We start from the raw sequence: 12641 nt of genomic DNA on the forward strand, positions 1-12641 counted from the left end.
TCTTACCCAGCGTAATTTTTATCCTTTATTTCACTAATTCTAGTCTTAAAAAAAAGCTGCTATTGTTTTCCTAGACAGGGATGTTAGGCTATACTGTGTATACCTTAAGACTAGTGCTTTCTACCCTACAGCAAACAAACAAACAAAAAATTGGTCAGCATCACATTATTCATCTTAAGCCCTCTGCCTCCAGAGCAGTACAAAAGAAAACAAACCATTGCGTTTTGCTGTTTCATCCTTGAGTTCCATCCGAGTTCTTGGGTGAAAAATACAATTTATTACTGATCTTATCTTCTTTGTAATAGCTTTCTTCTGTCTCTAGTTTGAGACAGATCTTCCACTGAAGATGACAGGATCTCATGTGGGAACAACCCCTACCTCCTCCCTTATGGACATATTCTAAAACTTGTCGGAGTTGGAGAAACACATTTCCTTTCTTCAAATGCTAGTAGGTACGGTAATCTCTGAATGAACTATTTCAGACAATCATGAAGGACAAGACTTTATAATATCTATCATCTTGTACTTACCATTTTTCAAGCTTGCAACACCTAGAGACTGAGCTGAATGAAGTGTCAAGCGAACACCAACATCTTGGATATAAGCCATTGTTGTCATTGGATAGATATTTGCTTGAAGAGGCAATTTGCTCATCGTCAGTCTGGGCTGGATCTGCAGTATGAACATGAACTTCAGTAAAACACATTCTTTTTATGCATTTAAATTTCAAAGACCTTTTCAGACATTTATCCCATGTGCTTTAGAAGCACAACCAGCTCCAAAGCATTCACTCCACTGCATTATTTAGCTTTTTGGAGATTTGAGGCTAAAATTACCACTTTGGAAAAGATAACTTCAATCTACTTTTAGATCAAAGAATATTTAAAAAAACCTGAAAGATTCATCAAGGGAACCTACAAAAAAAAAGGAATAATCACAGTTACAGAATGAGAGAAAATTTTCTCTCCTCTAGAGAGGAAGCAGTGAATAGATTCACGGTAGCAGAAAAGAAATTGTTCGTTTATAATGGGAACTTATTGAAGTGCTAGTAAAATTCTTGAATGATACATGACAAATGAGTAGTAGTATTAAAATTTTCATGTCTAAATATTCACTTTACTGTGCCCAGCAAAATGCAGTACTACACACTCAATGGAAAAACAGCAGTATCTTACTCAGCAGGTATGGTTTTCAATGTATTTGCAAAACCATTTTTAGCAAGGAAGGAAGGTAAGGAAAAGAAAATTGTCTTTCTTTGTGTGTGCTTCAGAGTCAAAGTTAAGAAAACAGTCACACTATATTTCATCAGATGCATCACCAATAGAGTAAGTTACTACACTCCAGAAATACATCACTTATTTCCACCACAGCAGCAAGCAGTTAATCTCTAGGTCTGAGTTGCTGGACCTTATGCATATCTAGCACTGTGCTGCCCAAAGGGCTCTAATTAAATAGCAAAGCAGAGGGAAAAGGTGGCATGCAGACATACAAGCAACTACATGGTGGCTTGTCATAACTTGCTGTTTTAAATTCTTATGTTAAGAAGGATATAAAGGAATATTTAACAAACTCCTTGAAAGAAAACAGTTGCTGCTTCATCTGATTCAAATCGGATTTTTAAATGGATACATTTTAAAGTTCTCCTTTTAAATAATTAGTGGAATTTAACAAGAGAGATTGATTAATATGACTCTTTACTATTAATACCTCTTTACAATCAGAGGTATTAAGACAGTTAAAAACAGAGTTCCTAGGCTTTTATAATAGACAATAATTACCTGATATCCATTAAGATCAGTATAGAATCTATTTTGACTGTTTATGTCAGATGAAATTCTCATTGCAAGCTCACGATTATATTCTCCTCTAATATCCACAACATTGGAAACTTCAAGAGACTGGCCTTCCAAACCTACATGAAAAAAATGCATTTAAATCTCTCAATTTTTAAAAGCAAGTGCCACATACATAAGAATGACTAGGCTCCCCGAACATACTGATCTAGTTTTCCCCTGCTAGTTTTCCTTTTCTGCTATATCTAACAGAGCGTTTGAAGCCAATTCAGTTATGTACCATATGATATAGCAGTACTTCTAATTCAGTACTCATTGAACATACAGTCTGAAACCTTCACTGAAGTAGAACAGAAGCAATTTATTATAAGAACCAATGTGGGTTCTGGTAAATCAGTAGGAAACAGCACCAACTGTTAAGTGCTGTCTTTAGCAGCAGCTAACATGCTGGAGCAAGGCTAATTCACTTCTCTTAACTTATGTGGCTGTCACCATTCACTGAGAAGAATGAAGTTACCAGCTTCTTGACAGCAACTGTTCCACTAAGCAGGATATCGGTCAGCTATTTTAACCAAAACAGGGGGAATCTTCCTTAAGGACAGTGAATTAAGAAACCACACACTGATATGACCACAACCAGGATGCAAGTCTTTGTTGACAGGGAAAAGATGCCTATTTATTAAAAGAAGAATTATGTATCTGAGGATACAGACAGTTGTTCAGTGCAATGTTTTTCTACAGTAACTAGCATTGAAAATTGAATACCTTTAATAATCTGACCTTTTCAAACAGTTTGAGACACAGTTTGGACTGGAATCTTATCATCATTCAGCATGACCACTTCTACCCTTTCTGTAGTCTAATGGGACTAACGATTGTGAAAAGAATTCCACCAAGCAGAACAGAGATATGAAATAACTCTCTGTAGTGAGATGAAATTAAATTGTGCTTGCCTGACAGATTGTAAACAGAAGGCAGTAGGAAGTGAGGGACTTATTAACAAACTTAGTCCTTTAAAACTTGAAGACAGTATTTAAAAATCTTAGATACTAAATACTTCTTTTTCCCCAACAGTTCACTGTATTCAACTCACAAGACCCAGAAGCATGCTCATTTGTTTGGGCTCCTGAACTGCAGAATCTTTTGCAGAAAGACAAAATACCTTTGAATAAAATTCTTAGGTTCCTAAGCACATGGACAGAGGTTAGCAAAATCTCTTTTTCTTTCTACACAGATGATTTTCAAAATTTTTTTGCAGTTCTGTTTGAGAGCAAGTTGGAATAGTTTCCTTAAGAAGGTCTTTACTTTGTCAAATTCTAAAACAAAGACTCTGAATCTTTACACAACAGAATACCTAAAGTGTCTGCCTGTTTCAATTTTTATGCTGTTATTTAGATGTAAAATGCAGTCAGGGTTGTGATTTTTGACAACCTGAATGAGGAGAATGTCAAGCTCTGTATTTGTTTCCTCATCTTTTTTAAAATCTGAATGCCACCTGCAGCAGTACCAGCTAACATTTACCAATCACTACTACACTACAGTGCTAAATGAAAAAAAATTCAGTTCAGGTAATTACTTCTATTTTCCCAGATCTAGTCTGGAAAAAGTGGATCTATACACTCCACTTCTGACACTCTTAGTCACAGATTTTCCAACTATTTTCAAGTAGGACTATTAAAGTATGAATACGTTGAACAAGGCTATAGTATTTTAGTTTACAATTTTAAAATGAGCAGACCATGAATTACTCTCTGCTCTTTTCTACTGCATAATTTGAGTTAATACAAAAACACAATTACAAAGATAAGTGAAACTAAGAAGCTTCTGATAAAAAGATTAATAGATTAATAAAATCATGCTGATATCAAAACCAGATGCCAATGGAATCAGAGAAAGTTAAAAATCACTCATTGGTCAATTACTGAAAGGAGTTGTCAAGCCAGAGTATTTTCTGCTCAAAATCAACAGAATTCTAAAGACAAAAGTGGAAAAAGCAGTGTTTTACCAAAAATGCTGAAGAAGCTGTAGGAGTCAGAATCCAACAGTTGGATTAGCCACACAATCAGGCTTCCCACCCCCTGGCAAGCAGGTAGGTTACAACACAAGTATCAGGTCTTTATTTAGAAACAAAATATAGGTATACACACATTTATTTCTCTCCACATGCTTTGTTACTGGACATATCTAGTAAGAATTCAAGACACCTTCTTTTAATTGAAGTAATGCTATATAAATAACTTCCCTTACAAAGCCCAGGAAACAGACTTCAGCAAAACAATGATGCAAAGTCATCAGTTTTCAAACTTTGAAAAAGGTCATTTCATATGAAGAAATTAAAATAAAAACACACCATAAAAGTAAACAAAGAACATATATAAAATAATTGCATCACTTTTCCTGGTAAAAGCTGGGACCATGGTACAGGACTTCACCATGATAACTAGACAGGTAATGGTGTAAGTACTGAAACAGTGGGATGAATTTAAAATTGTCCAGAAAAAGAGAAAAAAACGAAGCAGTGCACTCAAAATGAAAGATAAACTTTTGCATTAGGAATTGGCAAGCAAGTGATTTTCACTGACAACTCATTTTCTGTGAACTGTGAAATGGAAGGCACTTACTAATGAATTAAAGAAAAGGGAGTATTACAAAGAAATCCATCTCAGAAACCCAAACAACCTCACTCTAACCAAAAGAGAAACTTTTCATTTTTTTTCAGGCTTTTCCCCTCCCCTTCACTACAATAAACATTCTCCTTACATAAGTTCTCTCCTTGCTAAGAAGTTTAATTTACTGAAACTCACACAGCAAAGTAACTTTCTTTTCACATTTTTGGATACTTAGTACCTCTTGACCTCAAGGTACCTTTTTTTCATCTAAGCCCATTTTACATATTGGTCATATAAAACCAAGAAATATAATCTTAAATATAAACACGTTTCCTCAGGATCCTCAAAACCAAATTTGTTGGTTTGCATTCATAAGGAATGTTATCTAGATTTTGATCTAGAATTACTGTATCAGACAAGCTGGCAACTGAAATCTGATCAGTATATGGCATAGGGGTAAACTAGAAATTTCAAACTTCAAAGTATACACTTATGTCAAAAAATAAGGCATCTGAATCAATTTTAGTTCTAAAGAGAAATGTATTAAACTAAAAAAAAAAATCAAACAGATCAGTTCTGTGTGACTAAAGTAGGTATTGCTGGCAATACTATTTTTGAAACTCAAAGGAATAAGGAAAAGAGGAAGGGAGATTGTCAAAGTACTTATAGCTCCACTATTTGTTTCTGAAGGTGTTTAGAAAAATAATTAAATATGATAAGTAAGATTTTAAAAACCATGCAGCAATTTTGGACACCTACTGTTAAAGTAATGCTAACACAAAACATGTTTAAGTTCCTTTCGGTGATGAAAGTATTAGCCAATACTTCTGTATTTCAGAAAAATTCCGGTAGACTAAATACAAATAGATGAACAACTGAAAAGGTGTGCTTCCTACTTCAGTTACAAAAAGATACACTTAAGCATTTAAAGTCAAGTTTCTACAGGAAAATAGATTTATAAAATTGCACCACGATTTCCTTCATCTTTTACATTTTTCACTGGCCGATTTAATCATCAAGTTTGGAAGGGTACAGAGTTTCTAAAGTTACGTTTTCCTAGAATTTTCTTGGAAATCAGTAGTTGAACAGTAGTGAAACAAAAAATGAAACCCTTACTGAAGAAAAAGCAAGCAAAACTGATATGAAATTATGACTTAAGAGTGAATTAGCTGGTGTTCAGTGCTGGTGCCTCTCAACAGACACAGCCAATTGTCACAAGCTCTTCCAAGCAGATAAAGGACATAAATTAGAGGCTCACAGGTAACTAAAACCATGCCTACAATTGTGGAGTAAACGAGACTTCAGTATTAATGTCACTACACAAATAACTCCCCATTCTTTGTGGCTTTGGTGAAGATATGTACTTCCATCAATAAATTTGAAGCTCTGAAAAAACCTATGTTTTTACATCCACTCCAAGATATTTGTAAAATTTTCTTCTCATTTTCATAATTTACGGCTACCTACAGCATTGAGATGATCCAGTAAAGTTCAGGACTCCCTTGTAGGTAATTTATACTATGAAGCTTCCTAATACTGAGAAATATCTCCAACAAATCTATTGAGTTTAAGCATGCCAGCTTAATGACTAGCATGATGCTCAGATGATGCACTGGATCCAGTGAAGACTTCAGTCTGATGAATTGTGCACTAGTTCAGAAGTGCATTTAAACATTAAAAAGACAGGTAGGATCTAAGGCTGCAGTGATGAAAAATAACTGCTGAGACAGAATTTCACAGCTCTTACCCTGGACTTTATACAGTCGCATGGTATGTGTCACATGGTGGAAAAAACATACAACTTCTGAGAAAATCCTTCCATGAGCAACTCTTATGGTAGGTGGATCTGTAAAAATATAAGGCTACAAAACAAAAATGGAAAGTTAGGATAACTATTTTGAAAGTTTTGCATAGAAGTAGTGTCAATAATCGACACATCATCAATAAATCGTATTTAATAAATATTAAATACTATTTTTTTTTAAACTGTTCTATGTCTAAGTCTAGCCTAAAAACTGGAAATAAAAAAATTACTCCTAATCTGAAATTCAGCAACTTCTCTCCAGAGACTCAATTTTCCTTTAGCTAAATTTAGGATAATCCTCATTATATATCTCCCAGGTATTCTGTGAGTATTAATGGATACAAGGCCTACAAACACAGCAATGTATTAATATTGCAAACATTTGGATTTAATTTTTTTGCTAGCAAAATTATACTTGCTAACCAGTAATCAGATACTGCAGTTTCATAATCTGTGGCAGATGGTTTAACTGTCTGGTTTGCTCACAGTTTATTGTATCAGTGGTCCACACTGCATGAGGAAAGCTGCCTCTCTGTCTTGTGGATCAGTTTGCATATCCTTTTGAAAATGAAAGAAGAAGCTTCTTCTTCATCAAAAGCAGCTACAATTGCCAGGGAGGTCCCTGGAATGCAGAGCAGAGCTGTGAACTATTAAGAAACCTCAAGAGCGACACTGGCTTCTTACCGATGTCTCTCAAAGACTAGCACAAATTTCACACATCCATAGTCAAACCAAAGAAAAGTATTTTTCCATGTAGTCATAGTATTTTGAGTCTCAGCTAAGCAAATGGTAGTTTTTTTTAGAACAGTTGATCCCAAACTGAACTGTACACACTATACAGAAATACATAGATGGCTACAAAGGTAAAAATGAGTTAAATATTACGCAGGCACAAAGCCAAAAATTAAAATACAACACATGCAACTACTAAAGGGCAACAGCAATAAATGAAGACTTCACTCAAAATACCCCAACAAAATACTTGAAAAACATGTTATTCAGAGGGATCTAAGCAGAAAACTCTGAGAGAGTAGCTCTCCTCCTCCTGTATGTACCAACGTCTTATGAAGGACTCTTTCTTCTCAAGCAAGAAAACCAAATGTCAAATGTATCTTGAGGAAGAGAGGAAATCAAGATTACACACTTACAGACAAAACATGTCAGAGAAGAACAAGCACAGGTACATATTGTCCAATCTTCTTTGAGCATGTAACTATATGTATATTCACACATAAGATTTCAAGAAGTATTGTATAAAAGAAGAAACAGAAAGAGACTTTCAAAGACTGAAAGCCTGCCTTTCTATTCACATATTTATTCTTAAAGCTTCAGACAGAACACTGTTTAATAAAAGCTTTGTCAGAGCTCCAAGAGGTACTCTGCAGCTATCAACCACAGGAATAGTTTGTACAGGAGTTTGAAAGAGATATCATAGTTGCTTACACTTTGGTAAGATAGGTTGCTTTAAGGAGAGAGAGATTTTTCTACTCATCATCTTACAGCAATGTTTTTATCCAGGTACTCAGTACAAAAACCCAAACAAGGAAAGACTCTTTTGAACTTCTTAACGGTTGACATGAAAAAATGATGGGATACTTTCAAGGGGTCTTGTCCATAAGACAGATAAGTGTTATCTATTATACAAAACCTATTTTCTAGCTGAGAAATACAGGACAAGTATGGTATTAGGAGGTCACAGAAGCCAGGTGAATTAATATGCTGGCATGAAGGAAATTTGAAGACCGGATCTTAGGTTAGAATTTGAGCTGGCTTCTGGGTTCTCTTCTTTCCAGGAAAAACTGCCAAGATCTGTAAATGCAGACTGACTTTTTCTTCTGGCAGAAGAGATGACTATCTATCCACTGTATCATAGGTAGGGAAGGCAAATTAATTTAATCTGTGACTACATGCTCATAGAAGTATATGTTTAGATTAAAATCCCACAGAGGAACTGAATTACTGACAGGAAGGTGGAATAATCAAACCCTTCAAAAGCCTACCTGCAGGTTAAGGCAACATGAAGGTTCTCAGTTTAGCAATGAATGACTGAAACAGCAGTTGAAACTCTCGGAAAACAAACTGAGAAACCTGAGGTCTTCAGGCCAAGTAAATACCTTTGCCAATTATTACCTAGAATACTACTTGCACAAACAGCAGTCTGCCAAATACATTCTGCTAGCAAAGTAACACCTATCTTATGGGCTTATTTCTGTTGTTTGTAAGAATGTTTCTCACTAGAGCCCTCACTGGAGCTGCCCAGGACCAAACCAGCAAAATGGAGATGCTGGATGAGTGACAGAGGAATGCAAAAGGCTGTGCATCTATAAAAAAAAAAAAAAAAAAGAAAAAAATTACCTGAAGTAGTTTTTTTGAAACAAAAGGTAAAAAAAAACACCTTTGGAGGAACTCTGTTCCATTGAGCTTGTTAGTATAAAACATGATGGTGACACTGACAACAACTACCAAAATAAGTTGTTCCCATACAAGTAGAAAGCTGAAATTACATGTATTTAACAGCTCACAGATTCTGGGATATTACCACAAACACTAAGTTCACACATCAGAGTCTCCAAGCTGCACATGCAGCCAGATCAGCTCCCCAGCTGAAGATAAAGGCAACCATACTTACCATTCTAAACTATATGGAAAGATGAGGTGATATCAAAGAAAAGGAATTAAATGTCATTTTGCAGATACTGTCCAAAACGAATGATTTTTTAAAATCATAATTTATGATTGCACTAGCGCATGCATTGAGAAAAATGTATCAAAACCAGTTAGCAAGTCTCTAGCTCTGACAGTGCAGCGTGAAGGTACAAATGAGAAAGGACAGTTACAAAGGCACATGCTATTGTGGTTTTGGCAAGAAACTTAGACAAGTTCTTTCTGATATAAAGAGTGGAGATACAATGTATACTTGAATCCTCAAGGATGCCTGTTGCTTCCTGATTGTTGGGCAAACAGGAAAAATTAAGAAAAAACCATGGTACTGAGAGAACAAGGAAGCCTCCTAATTCATATCTAGTGCCTAGAAAAGCACTAATTCTAGAAAGTAATTTCTTGATAGTCATCTGGAAACATACTGAATTCAGAACCTATAAAGAAATAATTGACCAGGTTTGCCACACTGAAAACATTTCAATGAACCAGGCTTTTAAGCAGGAAAATATCTTTATGCATTGAATATAAATTATTCTAACATCACTGTAAAGATCCCTGGTGAGATGCACAGAGGACTGTGAAATTATCATGGTTCTGGATCGGAAATATAAAGATACTTTTAATGTCAAAGTCTGACTAAGATGTAGAAATAGGCCTCTTACTACTCAGACACAAGCCACTTTCCTTTTTAAGTGGAAGGAACAAACAATGACAGAACTATTTGCTAAACTGACTGGACAAAGCTCTGGCCTGAATTCAGCATTTACACTCTTTGAGTGGGAGCTTGGACTAAATGACCTTCCAGCATGAAGGATTCTACGATTACTCAGACTTTAAATTAGGAATAAAAACATTTGAGTTTCACATCCAGTAGTAGTATCAAGACTCCACTTCCTAAACAGTTAAAATGAATTGTTGCTGTAAAATCTGTTCTCCTAGGTTCCACTGGAACTAGTTTCATTGCACCAAATGCAGCAGCCTGCTGTGGCAGATTTTGTTGAGCCTGGAAAGCAGTATTTTCAGGAACAGAAAAACAGAACTATGGGTCAAAGGGTCCACGAATCATTTTTCGGTACTCAAATTCAAGAGAAACATGACAAACTCCTCTTGAAGGAAGGGGCGGGGGGGTGGAGGGGAGAAGTGAGCTAGAAATTTTAAGGGAAAATACTTGGAGCAAAATAATATCCCACAGCTCCCCAGGATATCTTAAAATACTTGGCATCAACTTGGGTGCCAAAGTACCAAGGGGTGAAGATAATCGGAAAGATGCCTTCACTTAAAGGTTTACTGGCTTGCACAGAAGCTGCCATGGGATATTGCAGCCTGAAGGCATGAAGCATGGGCAACAAGCCTTTCGCCTTGTAGTCAAGAGAAGCACTACTAACCATTTTAGTGTGGCTTAGAAATTTCTGGCAGTGCAGCACACTGTTGGTGTGGAAGTCAAATAAACTATGCCCTGAGGAAAGTTTTCCAACACAGACTGGATTGCTCTTGATACACCTGGGATCTTAAAAAAGAGCCCAAGACAAAGCCTTCAAGAGAATTTGCTTCTCAGTAGCAGATTACCCTTCATTTGGGGTTTGAGATTAGACTGGGTGGGCTTTGGCTGGGGGGGGGTGGGCAGGGGGGGGGGGGGGGGCAGGAATCAAATACTATGAGCTCCTGAGACCTGCGTTTTAAAAATTACTTAACAGAAGAGATGGTTGTCATTTTAATATTCGTATCTCCAAAACCAACCCCACTAACATGGGGCAGATTTATAGATGATAGATACGATGATTGAGAAAAATACATAGCACCAAGAAAAGAACAGACCCTTAAAAGGCAGCTGATTCCTGAGTATTGTGAGCATCCGCCAGGTCGTGGTACACGCATACTTGTGTTTTCCTGTTATCAGGCATGCAAAACCACAGAAAACATTAAAAATAAGGATTCTATATTTGAATGAAGATCCTCTGCCCTTTTGACATGGAAGATCTGAAAATAGATAGAGCAGGATACTCTAAATGGATAGTCTCTCTCCTTTTGGGCAGCGGAACCACCCAGTCTCACTTATAAAAATGCGGAAAGATGCCATTATCTTTTCCTTACATTTGAAGGCCAAGCATTTAGATAACTCAGATAGGTGTTCTCTGAGAAGTAGAGGTAACAGGCAACCTTGACAGATTAAAAAAGGACCTGTCATGAAAGAAGTTTCTTGAAGCTAGTAGCAGCAGCTGCAGATACACAAGTCAGAGATCAGTATCGGTGAAGTCCAACCATGGACACAGCATGTGAAGAGAAAAAAAAGGAAGAAAAGCTCTAGCACTGGAGATCCTGCAGGATTAAAAAAAAGTATTACTACATAAGTACCTACATCAACTAGTACATACATGTGTGCACAGACAAGAGTTGCCTGACGGAGAACCACAATTTCCCAGTCTGGGTCTACCAAAGATCCACTTTGATTCTGAAAAATTCACTGGTAAAACAAGAAAATGAATCACTCACATTGATCCCACAAACACTTAGCATCTGACTCTTTGGAAAAAAAACCTGCTTTATTATATTTTCTATTGATACCAAACATAGCTAGTAAGTAGGTCATCACATACTGACTGGTCTTGAATACATAGAAGAAAATACAGACATTTAACTGCTTCAAAGTTTATTGAACACTGATTTTTTTTCCCCCCAAGATCTAACAGATTTACAGAGTTGGCCATCCTTCACAAAATCACAAGAGATACAAACATGTTTTCCCTTCGTAGGCAGGATGCTTTTGTTTATATTTGTTTTGAGGTCCCAGGAAATCCCTTCCTTCCAAACCTTGATAACACTGTCAATCAGTTAAGCAGCACTGATGTTTTTAAAAAAATAAGATAGTGCCTGTCTTCTTCCATGTGTGTTGGGTTTGTGTGTGTTTGTGGTGGAGTTTTGGTAGCAGCAGAGGGGCAGCAGCAGTGGCCCCTGTGAGAAGCTTCTTGAAGCTCCCCTGGCTCCAAGTCAGACCCACCTCTAGCCAAGGCTGAGACAATTAGCAACGGTGGCCGTGTCTCTGCGATAATGTATTTAAGAAGAGGAACCTGAGAGGAGGAATGGGAGTTGTGAAGAGGTGTTATGAGAGACACCTCTGCAAACATCGAGTTCAGTGGAAGAAAGAAGGGGGGTGCGTGGGTGGGGGTATGCACCAGTGCAGTCTCCCCTGCAGCCTGTGGTGAGAGGAAAGGCTGTGTCCCTGAAGCCCATAAGGTCCCACGGTGGAGCAGATGCCCACCTGCAGCCCATGTAGGACCCCTCATCCAAGCAGGTGGCTACGTGCAAAGAAGGCCGGGACTCTGAGGGAAGCCCCTGCTGTTGTTAGTTGCTGGGAGGACTGTGGCATGCAGGAGGGATCCACGCTGGAGCAGCTTGGGAAGATCTGTAGCCCTTGGGAAGAACTCATGTTGGAGAAAGTTCATGGAGGTCTCCTGTGAGAGGGACCCCACACTGGAGGAGGGGAAGCGTGCAAGGAGTCCTCCCCCTGAAGAGGAAGCAGCTGACTGCAACCCCCATTCCCTGCCCCCCCTGCACTGCTGGCAGGGAGGAGGTAGAGAAATTTGGAGCATAGCTGAGCCTCAGAAGAAAGCAGGGGTGGGGGAAAGGTGTTTTTAAGATGTAGTTATACCTCTTACTATCCTACTCTGTTAAGCCATGGTGGTGATGGTGGTGTTCAAATTAAATTGATGTTCTTTTTCTTCCCCATACAAGTTGGTCTTTTGCCTGTGACCATAATGAGTGAATCATCCCTCCCTG

The 12641-nt window shown here is 37.5% G+C and overlaps 1 protein-coding gene across 7 annotated transcripts in view; it reads right to left on the reverse strand.

Moving 5' to 3' along the window:
- MAN2A1 (mannosidase alpha class 2A member 1) overlaps positions 1-12641 on the reverse strand; it is a 126305-nt gene that overhangs the window by 25974 nt on the left and 87690 nt on the right. For all 7 annotated transcript variants that reach the window (XR_012621509.1, XR_012621511.1, XR_012621508.1 and 4 more), the window contains exons 16-18: positions 6150-6264; positions 1779-1912; positions 531-672 (exon numbers count right to left, since the gene is read on the reverse strand). Coding sequence is in view for 3 of the 7 variants with exons in the window: in XM_074811552.1 (XP_074667653.1) it covers positions 531-672; positions 1779-1912; positions 6150-6264 (391 nt within the window). In the remaining 4 variants the exon portion in view is untranslated. The remainder of the gene's footprint in view (positions 1-530; positions 673-1778; positions 1913-6149; positions 6265-12641) is intronic.

The sequence above is a fragment of the Strix aluco genome, chromosome Z, assembly GCF_031877795.1.
Source record: "Strix aluco isolate bStrAlu1 chromosome Z, bStrAlu1.hap1, whole genome shotgun sequence".
NCBI classification, from domain to species: domain Eukaryota; kingdom Metazoa; phylum Chordata; class Aves; order Strigiformes; family Strigidae; genus Strix; species Strix aluco.